A 15,562-nucleotide genomic window follows, 5' to 3' on the forward strand; every position below is an offset into this window, starting at 1 on the left:
ACGTGATATGTTTAAATGCTCTTTAAAGACTGCATTACCTATACAGTGATCGGTATCTATCTAGAATGTGTGTGTTTCTGGCTCAGTTTAGTCAACTTGATCTGTTAATCATCATCCTCCTGAGGCGGCACCCATGGAGCAGGCTTGAAAAATTCTTGATCAGCGACCACATCGTTTCTGAATTTGTCTCTATCATCGGCAAATTCCAATAAGTACTCTAGCTCAAGCTCGTGGCATTGCCTCCCAAGGATGACTAGAGAATGCAATGGCTCTCCAGAATCATATTCAGCGAGCTCCTTAATAGAGCCGGATTTGAAGGTCTGAGTTGATGAGCCTAACCTACTAATAGCCACAGCAGGAGTATCAGGTGTGTATGCTTTGCTTCTTCTTGTTTCCTCAATTTCCAAAAGCTGCTCACAACATTGCGAGATCGACATGTAACGTGGTGGCTCATAGATCAGTCTCCCACGAGCCATGTTTTCGATACTTTGCTCCTTGACCTTGATATCTAACAACACCAAGGTATGCAAACCAATTTTTCTATTTTCCAAAACCTTATCATACCAGGAGTCTGGTCTCCAGTTGTCAGTAAAGAAAACCATTGAAATTGTTTGACCAAAATTGTACAGTTGCAAACCACACGATCCAACTGCGTTCATCACTGAAGCGTTGTGCACTATCTCCACTGGGATGCTTTGTCTCTTGGCTCTTAGAACTAAATCGGTGTGTGTAGTAGCACCGAATGGATCACCTACGACAAGGAACGCAACGTCCTCCTTGTCTGCATCGCGTAGGATATCATCAGAACCACTCTCTACCAATTCTCTGTCGGCTAGTATGACTTCTTTCCCGTAGTATTGTTCCAATTCCTCCTTGGAAGCAGCCATCAGGATACTGGTGTAGTGTTCAAGATACACTCGAGAACATTGCTTCACGGCCTCCAAACCACGAACGGTGATATCAGACTTGTATGACAAGCCAAGACCAACCAAATAAAGCATCTAGAATGGATTGAATGAGTTTCTATAGTTGATTGAATGGCTCGGTGTTGATATAATGGTTGTTAGAGCTGAGATGAGCTTTTCAGAATTGTTCAAAAATTTTTAAGGCTCAATTAATATAGTGATGCGATGAGATGGACAAGATAACCAAGAAGGAACGAAGAAGCCTCAAAAGTCGTTCAGGTACTCATTTTGAAGGCTTATTACGCTCAGGCAGGTGACGGTGTTACATGGGCTACCTGTACAGCTCACTTACTGCGATAAAAAGATAATTAGGGAATTGCAGGCCACCCTTGAGGATTGACGTTTGATTAGTTGCGTGGTCATGAATCAAGATTTGGAGACATCACCTTTGCTGAACCACTCTCGAACTGGCGAGGTGGTCGAGGATATTAATCCTGCTGCAGCTCAGCAAAATGAGGGACAAAAAGGGAATAGGATCAAATGGATTGTTATCATTGTTCTTCTCTCTATCCTCACAAGCTTTATCGCTTATGGTACATACTTTTTCAACCGTTTGCCCTCCCAAGATGTGATTGAAGAGAGCGTTATTAAGGTGTCAAACTGGCAGATTGAAAAGATTCACATAGATGGTTGGAGAAGAGGTAATCATTTAGACACCGAAGGTGGTGATGCATTGCAGCTATCTGTCGTGGCAAGATACTGGCCCGACTATGATAGATGGATCCACGATAACTCAACAGAGATGACATTGCGTGACAAATCTTTTTACAAATCGTTAAGTGAAAAATTAGTGAGAACGGTTTGTTTGACCATCAATAATGCTACCACATATGACGGCCTACAGATAATCAATAATACAGTGGGAACTTTGCAAGTAAAGAATGAATTTTGCTTAGATCTACGCAATAACGTTACCACTCCCCTAAATTTGACAATATTAATCGAACCGGAAATGAATAATATCATTCGTGTTTTGAAAAAGCTATGGCGTCATGAATACGACAAGCTAAATTTGTCATCTAAACTCGATATCTCGCTCAGTAAGCAAATTGGTTGGGCTATACCCATGGCTCGCTTGCACGCAGTGCAGATAGACTGGAGAAAATTTTTAAACTGGGACTCTATTTCAGATAGAGTCCATAGTCTTAGGCATCACTTCGATGAAATCGCTATACAGGATTTTTCGCTAAAGGATTCTTCTAATGGGTTCCTGCTTCAAGCGACGGCCGAGCCTTTACAATTGCCTCCCCTGTTTGAATGGGTGAAGCTACCTCGAAATGCCACGTTACCTTCTATTAACTGGGAAGTGAGAGTTCCTGACTGTAAAAACAACTTCACGATAAACCTTCCAAGTGTCTCCTGCTCTACAGATCCCTTGGACATTCAAGAGACAATCAATGTTACAGTTTCTAGTGATATCGAAGGTCCTTTACCTCGTCAACTCATCTCTCAAGTCTGCTGGTCAGATGAAGAGAACGCCGTAACGCCAATGACAATGCTATTAAACAGCGTATTAAACGCATCTGAACTCGTTGCTGTAGAAATCAGAGGTAATTCAGTGGCAGAAAATATTCCAGATCACTCCATCGTTCCGGACCATGTTTTGCAGTCTTTCTTGCACGACGTGTCTAATTTCCCTGTCACAACCAACATAACAGTAAAATCTGATAGCTTAATTCAAGAGGTCACAATCGATGCATTGAAAGTCAGATGGGTTAGGAGCATATTTGGTGAAAAGAAGCTGAGCGTCTCTGGGACGATCATTGGCACCATTGCTTTACCTTTCTACAAGACGACTGAGCAAAAGCTCTCTGTTGAGTACATAAAAGGTCAGACAAAACTTTATCATCAGGGTGTCCACTTTTTAGACATTCCTATGAGGTACTGGACGAAGGCGAATTCAAGAATCTATGAGGATGAGCAAGAATGCACGACCATGATGGAGCTATCGTTGAGTGTGCGAGACGACGAAGTGCAAATCGTGAACAATCTCGAACTCACCAGGATTCTAAATGAGGTAGTTTTCACGGGTGAATCGCCAGTCCATATAGAAAGTGAACTCGACATAATGGTCTCGAGTCCGCTGGGGGAAATGGTTTTGATGGGGTTGAAAGGGAAAGGTGATACGACTTTGAGGTCCTAGATGATCCATCGCTAGATATAGTCCAATCTAAAGATGCCCAAAACAAAGATGGGCACAAAATGATTGATGAGAGAAATCTAATATTCTATTCAATCGTTTAGGGAGATCACAGAGTGGGCGGACGATGACAATTATTACTTTCTATAAAAATGAACACGAGCCACTCTATCGATGTGTGGCTACTATACATGGCGAGCTATGACACTGAAATTCATCAATAGCGTACATCATCCTCATGAAGATCTTCAAAAAAACTCTTCGCTATATGGCCATAATAACGACAATCTCTCTTAAATTTCTTCAACTTGAATTTGATGAATTTTTTACTAGACATATCATCCCAAAGTGCACCTTGAAACTCGGCGAACGAATCCGTTGTATCAAACAGCATGGGCTCATGCGTGCGAGTGAAACATTTTTGTATTGGTCTACCAATGTATTCTCTGAATTTAAGTTTCACTGATTCTCTCTTCGATTGATGCTCATTATAATTATAACGTTGCCTAAATGCATTTGGAGGTAATTCAGGTGGTGGTGGGAATAAGCTAGCCGTGTAGGCCATGTCTTCAAGATTTAAATATTTCTTTTCTTTCTCAGATGTTTCGGAATAGTTGTCTGGTGTAACAGCAGATTGTAAATTTCCAAAACTTAATGGAGAAAATATATCATCATGGTTGCTTTTCGAGGAGCTACCAATGTCGGTTTGTGATCTTTCTTCATCAGAATTTTTCTCCTCGTGAGAATTTTTCACTCCCACAGTGTTTATCTCATCATTGGTAGATTCGCTTTCAGAATTTGAATATTTGCAATATTCTCTCATCTTTGTCCTTTTATGCAAAGCAGGTAACTTGGCAGGTACTTTGTCCTGCGCCTGGTTTGCGTCAGCGTTCGCATCACGCTCTTGGAACACTCTGAGGAAGTCCGGCTCCTTAGATATATTTTCCAAAGATGGTGCTTCTTCAATAACATCTTCACTTAAAGGATTTTTGGTCGCTGTACCAATGAAATCATTTTCCTCATTCTCTTTCCAAATTGTCGTTACTTTGGAATCGAGCAACTTTAAAACTAATTCATGAGCACCAACTGAATCAAAACCACGCTCAGCGGAGAGTGTATCAAATATTAGAAAGCGCATCTGAGAGCTTGCTTTCATGAACCCGTTACCATTGACCTGTTCCATATACAGTCTGGGGAAGACTTTGGGGATAAGAATGACTTGAGTTTGTGGGATCATATATTTAGGTAGATTATCAAGGCACTCGTAGAACAGAAATTTCTGTAAAGGATGCCATTTCTCAAAATTTAAAAATCCATAGTCCGGTTTCAGTTCAACAATCGTTCTCTTCACTTCTTCACATAGTTCATTTCGAATATCATTATAAGAACTCTGAAATTCCTGGCACGCTTTGGTCAAAGTGCCAGAAAGATTTTCCATTGAGTATCGGCTCATGGGACAAGTACGGTCAAACATCTCAACAACGTAAACGGTCGGGCATCTCTTGATATACGAGGCAACCTCACGCATTTGCGTAATACAAAGCAGCATCTTATACAGATAATCAATGATCCCCCAATCCAAACGGAAATCTTCAAGACGAACCAAATGAATACTCTTAAAGTCTTCCGAGTGTTTCTTGAGCAGACCTAGTCTCTGCTCTGGAGACTGAATCGCATCGAAGTGCAACATTTGCAAATATTTATTTGCGAAGTTCTCATTAATGGTACTAAACCTTTGTAAACCTGAATAATCAACAAACATTTTTAGAAAACTAGTTTATAAATCAAAAGTTTTCTGAACTTTATTGTATCTTAATATTAAAATTGAAATGAAGTTGCAAGTAATCTAACAAAAGATCTTGGGACACATAAAGACTTTTATAGTATTAATTTTTTAGAGTTAAACTATTATTTCTCTAAATGACACAAATCAAAACTCTGACACTTTGTAGATGACTACTTGAAGACTCATTTTTGGCTTACCCGAATAATTTGCCCAAGGAGTTTGTGACGCCATAGAAGACGAGGGAGGCAGATCGAAATCACAATCAATCATTATTGACAGCAAGCAAAAGAGGTATATAAGGCCAATTGATGGTATACATCAACTCTTGTAGTGTAAAAATTTTACCAGACAATCACAGTAATTAAACTATCATGAGCAAGATCTTGGGTGTCTACGAGGGACTGCTGAAAACGCACCCAAAGAAGACCAATGCCATCATGACTGGTACGCTTTTCGGTTTGGGAGATGTCATTGCACAATTGGGATTTCCGCAGAAAGGTTCCAATACTAAGTATGACTTTGCTAGAACAGCTCGATCTGTGATATATGGGTCGATGATCTTCTCGTTCGTCGGTGACAGATGGTTCAAGTTCCTCAGTAATAAGGTTTCTTTGCCCAATAGACCCAATGGGCACTGGACAAATACGTTATTCCGTGTCGGGGTTGACCAAATGACTTTTGCTCCGACTTCTATCCCATTTTATTTTGGGTGCTTAACTCTCATGGAGGGCAAACCCCTTGAGGATGCTAAAAAGAAGATTAACGATAGATGGTGGGAGACTCTACGGGCTAATTGGGCTGTTTGGCCAGCTTTCCAATGCTTCAATTTTACTTTTGTGCCTTTGCAGCACAGATTATTGGCTGTGAACGCTATTGCGATCTTCTGGAATACGTTTCTGTCGTATAAAAACTCGCTAGCAACTTCATCAGAGCATAAGACACCGGTTTATTCACCACCAATTGTAGACTAAGTCAATTTTGTTGAATGTTTTTGAAAGACGTCTAGCAGCTGAAAACATTAGCTTGAAGAGCCAAAAAATTGCAGTCCATTAGACTCAGGGTCAACTGATTATGAAAGGCATAGTTACAACACAATTAGAATGGTCTTTTAGGTGGTTCAATAGTATTGATAGAATTGATTAAAAATCCGCTATCTTTTTCGACGGGCTGCAATGGAAAGTATCAACAAATAAAGAAGTGCTTATAGAAGTTGACCAAATACATTCAACTGCAAATAGAAGTAGACATCCTTACATGTATAGTTCCATTCTATGATAAAGTTTTTATTTCCACAAAGAACGTTATTGAGTAGTTCTTTTAGACGCTACACAACCTCTGTTCCCAAACAACCTTTGAGAAGATTTAAACTCACAAGAGGCAAGATCATATTTGGGTCGATCGTGGGAGCAGGGGCTATTTATTATCAGACTAATGAGACTGCTCATAATGTTCTAAGACATGTGGTTTTGACCTCGAGAAGGATCGGTGTGGTTACAGTAGCGACTGTGCGGTGCTTTCATCGTTACAAGACGACTTTAGATGCTCATTACGACTCGCTTGAGGAGCGTGGGGAAGCTTTGAGTGCCTGCCATCTTTACTGTGCAAAGGTAACCTTACGTGCTTTGCAGGCAAATGCAGGTGTCTATATTAAGCTTGGGCAGCACATTGGTGCCATGACCTATATGTTACCACCGGAATGGACTGAGACTATGATTCCTTTGCAAGACCAGTGTCCGCAATCTACAATGGAAGAGATCAATGAAATGTTCAAGCAGGATTTGAAAGTTGATATTGACGAGATGTTTTCTGAGTTTAACCCAAAACCTATCGGCGTAGCATCGCTGGCACAGGTTCATGTAGCAAAGCTACGAGACTCCGACCAAATGGTTGCAGTGAAATGTCAACACCCATCTCTAAAAGAGTTTGTGCCCCTGGATGTGATGCTGACGCAAACTGTCTTCAATTTGATGGATGTTGTGTTTCCTGATTACCCATTGACGTGGCTTGGAGATGAAATGCAATCATCAATCTTTGTCGAGTTGGATTTTACTAAGGAAGCAAAGAATGCTGTAACTACTGCAGAACTTTTCTCAAATGCAACTGCAGAAACAGCTCTCAGAATACCTAAAGTCATTAGCGCAAACCGCAGGATACTAGTCATGGAATACATCATTGGTAGAAGGTTGGACGACGTAAAATTTTTAGACGACAATCATATCTCTAGAGCCGAGGTATCGGCCTGTCTTTCGCATACTTTTAACAAGATGATTTTCACACCGAACGCTGGTTTGCATTGTGATCCTCACGGTGGTAATTTGGCTATAAGACCATGTAAACCAACTTCAAAAAATCCTCACAATTTTGAAATTGTCTTATATGATCATGGACTCTATCGGTTCCCATCGACCCAGCTGAGAAGGGACTATGCTCATTTTTGGTTGGCGTTACTTGATCACAACCAGCCAGAGATGAAATATTACGCAAAGAGATTTGCTCAAATCACTGACGAACAATTTCCCTTGTTTGCGGCTGCAATAACAGGGAGGAGTATTGATACTGCCTTAAACTATGACATCTCTAAACCTAGGAGCAATGAAGAGATTGAGACCATGGCTGCCGGGCTACTGCATGGTTCTTTTCTCTTGCAATTAATGGGTCTCCTTGCTAGAATTCCTGGCGTTGTACTACTGATTTTGAAAACAAATGATTTGACAAGACATCTGGACGAATGTTTGCAAAATCCACTGGGTCCTGAAAGGACTTTCCTAATCATGACACAGTACTGTGCACGGATGGTTTATGAAGAGGCCTGTGAGGCCATAAGCGATCATTATCGAAGGTGGTCGTTTATCTGGCTTTACAAAGAGGTCAAAGCTTGGTTTGAGTATGAAAAGCGTAAAAACGAACTGGTTTTCTATGATTTGGCGCTATGGTGGAAAAGAAGGCTAATGTAGAACTGAACTGTATTAATATTCGCGTGTAAATAAAGTCACTCATGGAGTCACTTCATTGAGGATTAAAACTTTCTATTGAGCAGCAAATTGCAAAATCACTAGAACACAAGTAGTACTGGGCGAGATAAAGAATATATAAGGGAGGATGAAGCCATCAGTCCAATTTTGATACCTCTAGCAATTTCTTAGCGACACAGATGTCCATGATGGACAAACCCACGATCTTACAGAGGGTGATAGTACGATTATTCTTTTCACATCTAATCGTTTGCAATTTGTCCTTTTCTAAACGTCCAATTTCTTGTAGTTGATGGGGCTTGACATTACTGTCAATCAATTCACCAGCTTCCAAGAGAGTATGTTCCTTGGAATCAACCAAGATAGGAACCTTCTGCTTCTGAAACTCACTGATGAGTTTCGCATCACATTCGTGCATGTGTGGCTTGTAACTGCCAATCAGCGAGATATAAGTATGTGGAACAATAGTCTCAACTTCGGCTAAGTCTGTATAGTGAATATTTGCAGCTTCAGATGGCGCACAACCAAATATTATGTGACTGTTAGCAACGACTTTCTTCACAGCCAGCTTTTCAGACAGTTTCACGAGTGTGAACGAAAGTTCCATGTTGGTATCATCTCTGTTTAAGATCGTCCTAATAGGTTCCAGATCAATCTTCGAGGAACGATTCACAAAGCAGACATTAAGCTGCTTACATTTACCACTAAGCAGCCTCGCACAAAACAAGACATGCCAGAAGGCCTGCAAACCACTGCCAAAGACGGTACAATTGATGGCACCCAGGTTTTCAAATTTATCTAACTGATGATACAACCCAATGCAACTCACCAATGCTGTTCTCACACCGGTGAGTTCCTTAGCCTGCAACGTACCATATAACATACCGGACTCCGCGTCAGTGACATTGATAGATCCCACGAAACCCATGTTAGAACTAGCATTGTACCCTAAAGTCTTAACTCCGGAGTACACATCGTCAATCACAGGCATATAAAGATGTACAGTGCTACCAGATGGAATGGTTCCAACAATACGTGGTGGAATAATTTCGGGATTCTCAGAATATTTCTTCAGGGCTGAATGCAATTCCTGCAGAAACGACAGTAATGTCTCTGAGCATGCACCAATAAAGAAATCAGCTACTTCTCGATCTTCCACAATTTTCGAATTCATTGAGGACGATTAATTAAGACGACCCTTAGCGATCTCGATTGGTGCCTAAAAGTCTCGATAACCAGTCAAGATATTATAAATTCTCTCATCAAATTATTTAAGAGTTATCTTCTGAACTGATAAGACAATTAAAAAATTAAAAACTAATTATTAGAAAAAAATTAAATAAAACAATAATATTGGAAGAAAAAAGATAAAAGATCAGCAAGATTCTCAAGCTCGAGCTAATCGATGGTCAATTGACTATTTTACTCAACAGAAATTACAGCGAATTTCGACAACTTCAACTTTGGAGTTCGTTTAACTTCCATTTTTTAAAATCTCTGTCGTTTAATTTTTCAGAAATGGTTGATCGCCTTGAGCCATATGGTGGTGCGATTTGAAGACGAGATTGACGAAGACTTTGAAAGTACGCCTATTCAAACAAGTACAGAGTTATAAACGAGGTGCACGTTACAAAAGGACGAGTGGGGCGAACGAGTACCAGTTGCCCGTTAGTTCCCACGCTGTGTTTCCATTATAGAACCCAACGGTGAGCCTACCCTGAAGCTCTCTTTGTTTGGACGGTATATATTAGAAGATACATTGTTATTGCTAAGCATCATCGCATAGGACTACCGCGGATAGAGCAATGTCTGGAGAATCGCCGCTTGTCTCGTCGAGTCTTAATAATGGGAGCTCGAACGGCAAGATGAAGAGGAAACGTAATAGGATTCCTTTAAGTTGTACCATATGTAGGAAGAGGAAAGTTAAGTGTGATAAGACCCGTCCACACTGTGACCAATGTGTCAAGACTGGTGTGGCACATCTATGTCATTATATGGAACAGAGTTGGGCAGAAGAAGCAGAGAAAGAGATCTCGAAAGAGACTGAGTTAAAGCAACTGAGAGACCGAGTTAAGTCGCTTGAAGAGAGTTTATCCAAGGTACATTCTGTATGCAGCAATACTCCCGATAGCAATATACTGGTACTAGATAATGGGAATGAGATTTCTGGGGATGATTCAAAATTTCTTTCAGGCAATAGTAAGTATAGTAATGATGAACTGGATTTAACGAGACAATTTGATATGCTGCATTTAAAAAACAACGGAACCATTCATCTTGGTGCAACTCATTGGCTGGCAATTATGAAAGGTGACCCATACTTGAAATTGTTATGGGGGCATATCTTTTCTATGAGAGAAAAGCTGGCTGAATGGTACAGTCAGAGAAGAAAAGTTCCTCATGCGAAAGGTATGACTAAACCAGGAATGCCATCTGGTTCAAGATGTCCCGTGGATCATAGCAGTATGGGCTTCCCTCCACCAAAACGAGATGACTCTCCCTCGCCTTTACAACAAATGCCATCCAAATGTCCCGTGGACCACGCTACGATGAAGAAATGTCCCGTGGACCACACTGCTATGTCTAAATGCCCCGTGGACCACACTGCTATATCTAAATGCCCCGTTAGTCATGGTAGTTCAATTAAAGAGGAACATGATATCCCTAGACCGCCATCTTTACCATCATTCCAAAATCTCACATCGAAATGTCCGGTGATACATCAACCGTCTGCAAAAGATTTTCAAATTCCTCGACCACCATTACAATCATACAAGGTTGCCACCAAACCTATTACTCATGAACAAGTCCTGGCAAGAGTTACTGAACTCCTGCCGCCAAAACGAATAATATGCTCATTCATGGAGAAGTTCTTCAAGCAGATTTACCCAGTGATACCCATTATAGATGAGCAAAACTTTAAGAACCATATGAACCACATTTTAAGCTTGAGAACTTTTACTGGTGAAGGTGACACGGTACAAAAACTGCGAACGACCAAGCTGGCAGATTATTGTAACTTGGGTATACTGATAATCATCCTAAGGCTTACTTGGCTATCTTTGCCATCTAATGCTTGCGAAGTGGATCTAGGTAGTCAGTGTTCTGCTTTTCTAATGCCCCAATTGAATACGGCATCCGTTACACAAGCTAAGGAGGAATCTTTGCTAATAAAATATGAAACACCCGTTGAAGCGCTAGAGCTTATTCGCGAGCATTTGATCAAATTTGATCAAATCTCCAGTATATCAAACTGCAACGTGAATTTGACGACTGTTCAATTTGCTATTTTTTACAAGCTCTATTTGATGTGCTGGGCCAACGACACACCCTCAGCGAATAACTCTCCAGATGCATGTGTACCGGGGACCATCAACGATGGTGGTGGCCAGGATAATGAAACCCATCAAGTGTTACTGTCAAGCATCACTCAAATGGCATTCAGCTGTGGACTTCATAGAGATCCAGATAATTTCCCTCAGCTAAACGCTGTTTCGCATGGGCAGCCAGAAAACTCTGCAACTGCGGCTAACAACAACACTAGCAGCGCGGCTGGTCCCTCTGCTAAGGCAAGTAAAGACGCACAAGCAAGCACAGAAAGATTTAAACACACCTGGAGGAAAACATGGTATTATATCGTTTCGCTTGATGTGCAACAATCTCTTTCACTTGGGACGCCGAGGTTGCTGAGAAATTTGAGAGATTTTAGTGATACTAAACTACCATCAGCTTCCAAAATTGATTACGTTCGCGATATTAAAGAGCTTGTCATTGTTAAAAATACGACGTTGTTCTTTCAAATTGATCTATGTATTGTCTCCGTGTTAAACCATATTTTGAACGTCTCACTCGCCAAGAATGTTAGAAAGTTTGAGCTCGATTCCTTGATAGTATCGCTGAGTGATTTGACCCACGGTAAGAGGAACATATGCGATGTGGTAACTGGCCTAGTCAATAAGGGACTCTTGTTCACGACGGAAGGGGTAGTTGATCAAAACACAGACGAAGTGTACGGTCTTCCAAGTTTGGAGGAAATATTATCACAGCACTCTTCATCTTCGGCTGATGACGTAGACAAGAAATTGGATTTGGCACATGAGTCAGCTACTAGGGCGTTGTTCTTTTCAAAGCACTTAACTCTAAGGATGCTTTTGTATTTGCTGAACTATATTTTGTTTACCCACTACGAGCCTATGGCAACCGAAGATCCTGGAACTGCTGTTATTGCTAAAGAGTACGCTCAAGAAACTCTTAATTACGCGATGGATGGATATAGAAACTGTATGCTGTTCTTCAACAATTTGAAGACTGCAGGCACTATGAGCTCCATGTTCAGTTACATGGAAGTAGTTTTAGCACCCCAATGCTTAGACATTGGTCGCCGTGCTTTGCAATTCATTTTTTGCTTAGTTTTGCGTGCTAAGTGTGGACCGTTGACTGGTATGGGTGAAGGCACTATTAACAATGCCAATTCGTGCAGCAGCAGTAGCGAGGATGAGCGTGAGACAAGCGCTTCGAAGAAAGAGGACTCGGCAGAGCTAACTGATGATGTTGCGAGAGATATAAGCCTGGATACTGGAGAAGCTTTAGCAGAAACATTGATGAATAGAATGGCGCTGTTCCACAAAATGACAAAACAAGTTTGCGTGAAATACCATTATGCTGCAAGGATGATGAGATCAACTGGTTTCTTTCTAGCTTTATTGAAGCATCCTAATGCCAAATCGAAGGGTGATCAAAAGAATGGGTCTCAACCCGGAAGAAAGCCACCCTTCTCGAACTTCTTGCGAAATGTTCCTTCTCTAATCCTGTCTGCTGATGGGGAACAACTAAAGAGGTGTCCTGTTTATCAAGATGCTATAGGCTTTGCGGGACCCAGGACAATGAGCAATAATAACAACCAGTTCGTTTTCCCACCTGGTCATGGCCGGTTTGGTGCGCAGTTGCCACCATTGAGGTCATACAAGCCAATCACATATAATAGCAGTAACGTACGCCGCACCGCAGAGACTGAAGAAAATGACCAGAAAAGGCGTCGGTTAAACAGCGATCCTGCTGAGTCCGTGAAGTTAGCTGATCACATTTCTGCTCCACTTCCTCCTTTGCAGCCTGTTTCGTCTCCAGCAATGACACTTAATGGGATGGTTTCAGGTATTGGGGAGCCATTACCGCCTCTCGATAGAATTGCAGGTCAATTTACTCCATTGCCTATGGAAAACGTTCCAGTCACCAATCCTGCTAATGCTGGCAGCCCAAGTTTGACTAGAGATGTCAATTTAGGTGGTATGACAACCTTTACATCACCGGCATCTGAAGTGTCTTCTGCCGCTAACTATACGCCTGCATTCGAAGATTTCTTGTTACAAAACTCGAATTTCAATGGTATAATGATCAACCCTTCGAGTATCGTCGAAGCAGTTGGGTTCCATAACTTCGACAGCAGTGATATACCCATTGGGAGCGAAGGCGTTGACTTTTTACCAATTGACAACGCGGCTATCGATGGTTTATCTGAATTGACAAGAACCGAGTTCCCAGCTTGGGAATAGTCGGTTGCTCTCTTTGTAGCCAAAGCTCAATGGGAAGAAGCAAAACTTATAGAGATGATTTACGCACTGTGTATTATTAAACAAAGATGAAAGAACATATGGTCTGGGTTGTTGGTCTGATTGGCCCATTTCGAATTCTTGTGTCTATGAGAGTTTATAGCGCTAGCACATACTCTTTATTGAGCAACATCACTCGCAGAGATTGCCACTTTGACGGTGGAAGAGATTATCTTCTTCCTAGCAATTGGTGCATCCTACTTGCCTGATATAGCAAGGTAGCCATATACTACGTAGCACGTAGCCAGCAGAGATGTCGATTCATAACAAATTCTAGGATATGTACTTATAAAGCGTAGATTTCTGAGGCAAAGTTGATACTATTATCAGCGGCATACTGTCGTCCAGATTCTATCAAGGTTTCAGGGCCACATGTTAACAGCCAAGTACTATCCAAGTGAGAGTTATCTACAAATTGTGATAAGTCTGTGGCCCAGTTTATTCTTCTTCCCATGTTGATAGAGGCAGCTTTTATTTTCAAGCCTGCAGAAAGGGTGGCACTGCTATTGATGGCCCCATTTTCATCCAGCTGCTCTGGATTCAGAGATTCTAGCTCAAACTCAAGATCTGGCAATTCTTCTTCTTGTTGCTCTTGCTCCATGCTGTCTGGATTTCTCGTAATAAATATGTGAAACTCCGAGCTACCATCAAAAGACGAATCCCTAAGGGAATCTTCAAGTATCTTAAGCTGATGCTTATCTCTTACGAGCCAAATTAAATGTAGATACTCAACTGGGTGAATTTCTTTGAAATACCGGTATAGAGGCAATCCAAATGAAATGCCACTACCGCCGCAAACAATGCTAACCCGTTTTGCGCCTAGTAAACATGATTGAGGAACTGCAGGATTGTAGTGATTAATGACTGTGTAGCCAGAACCCAACTCTAGCCTGAATGATCTTGGATGTCTATTCTCAGCTATAATCAAATCTACTCTTTGATCTGAGAGAAGAGAAGCCACAGTAAAAGGATGTGATGGCAACAGCCAGTATAGCGGGTTAATTCGGCGATATGGACTGATCCTTATATGACAACCAGGCTCAAAGGTCTCTGGGAGTGCAGATCGAGGTAGTTGAACTGTGACCAGATTGGTATTTCTATAATCTGCTATTTTCTCCAGCACGTCAATAGATCTAGCGAAAAAAGTCCTCGAGAATGCATGGATTCCCAGTATAATCGCATTTATGATCAGGTAAGGAGCAGCAACCCCTGGTCTGGCATGAATGGCTGTAAGGACAATCAGACTTAGAGTGAAGATGTTATGCATCACATAAAATAAGTTGTAATTGATCCTTCTGACGGGTTTTAGGGAGAAGAGAATGAGTAAGACAACTTCGCACATCAAGGCTAATCCCACAGCATTTTTGGGTTTGGATAATTGAGACGAAATTGTTCTGTCTTCATTTACTCCCCACCAAACAATAAATAGAATACCATGTACTACAGCGGCCATAACAATTGTACGGGATAACCATTTATGTAATGGAATAAAATCGGTATACGTATAATTCGGATACATCAGCCAATTAGGTCTCAAATTGAGGATTAAGTTCAAAGTGAGTAGAACATAGCTTAAACGGCCCAACCGCTTTATGTAAACTGTAGCATTTTGTATCAAGGAATAATGACGATAGAACGGGATGAGTAGAAATATCCAAATAATGCAAAGATGGAGGGCGGGTTGATGAGGTAAAGCTAGATTTAGAATTTTCTTCAACCTTGAATCAGAACTCTTCGTCGGTCTGCTCGAGAGAACCCTCCGCATTAGCATCAGGAAAACCAAATACAGTACTGAAATACCTAGAACATAGTACCCATACTGAATGTTGGCCAAATGGGTACTGCCATGCCTCTTTTCTAGGACAGATTCCATCTCAATGATTGTTTGGCAGCTGTTGATGCTTCGAAAGTTGTTTGATTTCTCAATTTCTGTAGAGAGGTAAATTGGCCTGCAACAGGTACGAACCCGAAAATACCGGTGGTGATTGCACAGGAACAAGCGAAAAATTCATTCTCAACTGAGTTCTAGTGCTTACTCACTCAATGGTAGAAGCATATAAGGTTCGACTCTCTGTGTGTATGAACCTTGTTTA

At 41.2% G+C, this 15,562-nt stretch overlaps 8 protein-coding genes across 8 annotated transcripts; 4 read left to right on the plus strand and 4 right to left on the minus strand.

Moving 5' to 3' along the window:
- Positions 1 to 104: 104 nt before the first annotated feature.
- DPH5 (diphthine synthase) lies at positions 105 to 1,001 on the minus strand (the record flags this gene model as incomplete). Its single annotated transcript, XM_003679912.1, has 1 exon — positions 105 to 1,001. One exon carries the CDS (start codon positions 999 to 1,001, stop codon positions 105 to 107), a length of 897 nt encoding a protein of 298 aa, XP_003679960.1.
- A 325-nt stretch (positions 1,002 to 1,326) lies between these two features.
- On the plus strand, positions 1,327 to 3,108 carry TAG1 (Tag1p; the record flags this gene model as incomplete). Its single annotated transcript, XM_003679913.1, has 1 exon — positions 1,327 to 3,108. One exon carries the CDS (start codon positions 1,327 to 1,329, stop codon positions 3,106 to 3,108), a length of 1,782 nt encoding a protein of 593 aa, XP_003679961.1.
- Positions 3,109 to 3,322: 214 nt separating this feature from the next.
- Positions 3,323 to 4,867, minus strand: TDEL0B06220 (uncharacterized protein; the record flags this gene model as incomplete). Its single annotated transcript, XM_003679914.1, has 1 exon — positions 3,323 to 4,867. One exon carries the CDS (start codon positions 4,865 to 4,867, stop codon positions 3,323 to 3,325), a length of 1,545 nt encoding a protein of 514 aa, XP_003679962.1.
- Positions 4,868 to 5,262: 395 nt separating this feature from the next.
- On the plus strand, positions 5,263 to 5,862 carry SYM1 (ethanol metabolism protein; the record flags this gene model as incomplete). The annotated part of the gene is made up of 1 exon (XM_003679915.1): positions 5,263 to 5,862. One exon carries the CDS (start codon positions 5,263 to 5,265, stop codon positions 5,860 to 5,862), a length of 600 nt encoding a protein of 199 aa, XP_003679963.1.
- Positions 5,863 to 6,162: 300 nt separating this feature from the next.
- Positions 6,163 to 7,845, plus strand: CQD2 (Cqd2p; the record flags this gene model as incomplete). The annotated part of the gene is made up of 1 exon (XM_003679916.1): positions 6,163 to 7,845. One exon carries the CDS (start codon positions 6,163 to 6,165, stop codon positions 7,843 to 7,845), a length of 1,683 nt encoding a protein of 560 aa, XP_003679964.1.
- A 154-nt stretch (positions 7,846 to 7,999) lies between these two features.
- On the minus strand, positions 8,000 to 9,037 carry TDEL0B06250 (uncharacterized protein; the record flags this gene model as incomplete). The annotated part of the gene is made up of 1 exon (XM_003679917.1): positions 8,000 to 9,037. The coding sequence occupies one exon, from the start codon at positions 9,035 to 9,037 to the stop codon at positions 8,000 to 8,002; it is 1,038 nt and encodes a 345-aa protein (XP_003679965.1).
- A 631-nt stretch (positions 9,038 to 9,668) lies between these two features.
- HAP1 (Hap1p) lies at positions 9,669 to 13,412 on the plus strand (the record flags this gene model as incomplete). Its single annotated transcript, XM_003679918.1, has 1 exon — positions 9,669 to 13,412. One exon carries the CDS (start codon positions 9,669 to 9,671, stop codon positions 13,410 to 13,412), a length of 3,744 nt encoding a protein of 1,247 aa, XP_003679966.1.
- Positions 13,413 to 13,755: 343 nt separating this feature from the next.
- AIM14 (putative metalloreductase) lies at positions 13,756 to 15,342 on the minus strand (the record flags this gene model as incomplete). Its single annotated transcript, XM_003679919.1, has 1 exon — positions 13,756 to 15,342. The coding sequence occupies one exon, from the start codon at positions 15,340 to 15,342 to the stop codon at positions 13,756 to 13,758; it is 1,587 nt and encodes a 528-aa protein (XP_003679967.1).
- Positions 15,343 to 15,562: the final 220 nt, after the last annotated feature.

The sequence above is a fragment of the Torulaspora delbrueckii genome, chromosome 2 (assembly GCF_000243375.1).
Source record: "Torulaspora delbrueckii CBS 1146 chromosome 2, complete genome".
NCBI lineage: Eukaryota > Fungi > Ascomycota > Saccharomycetes > Saccharomycetales > Saccharomycetaceae > Torulaspora > Torulaspora delbrueckii.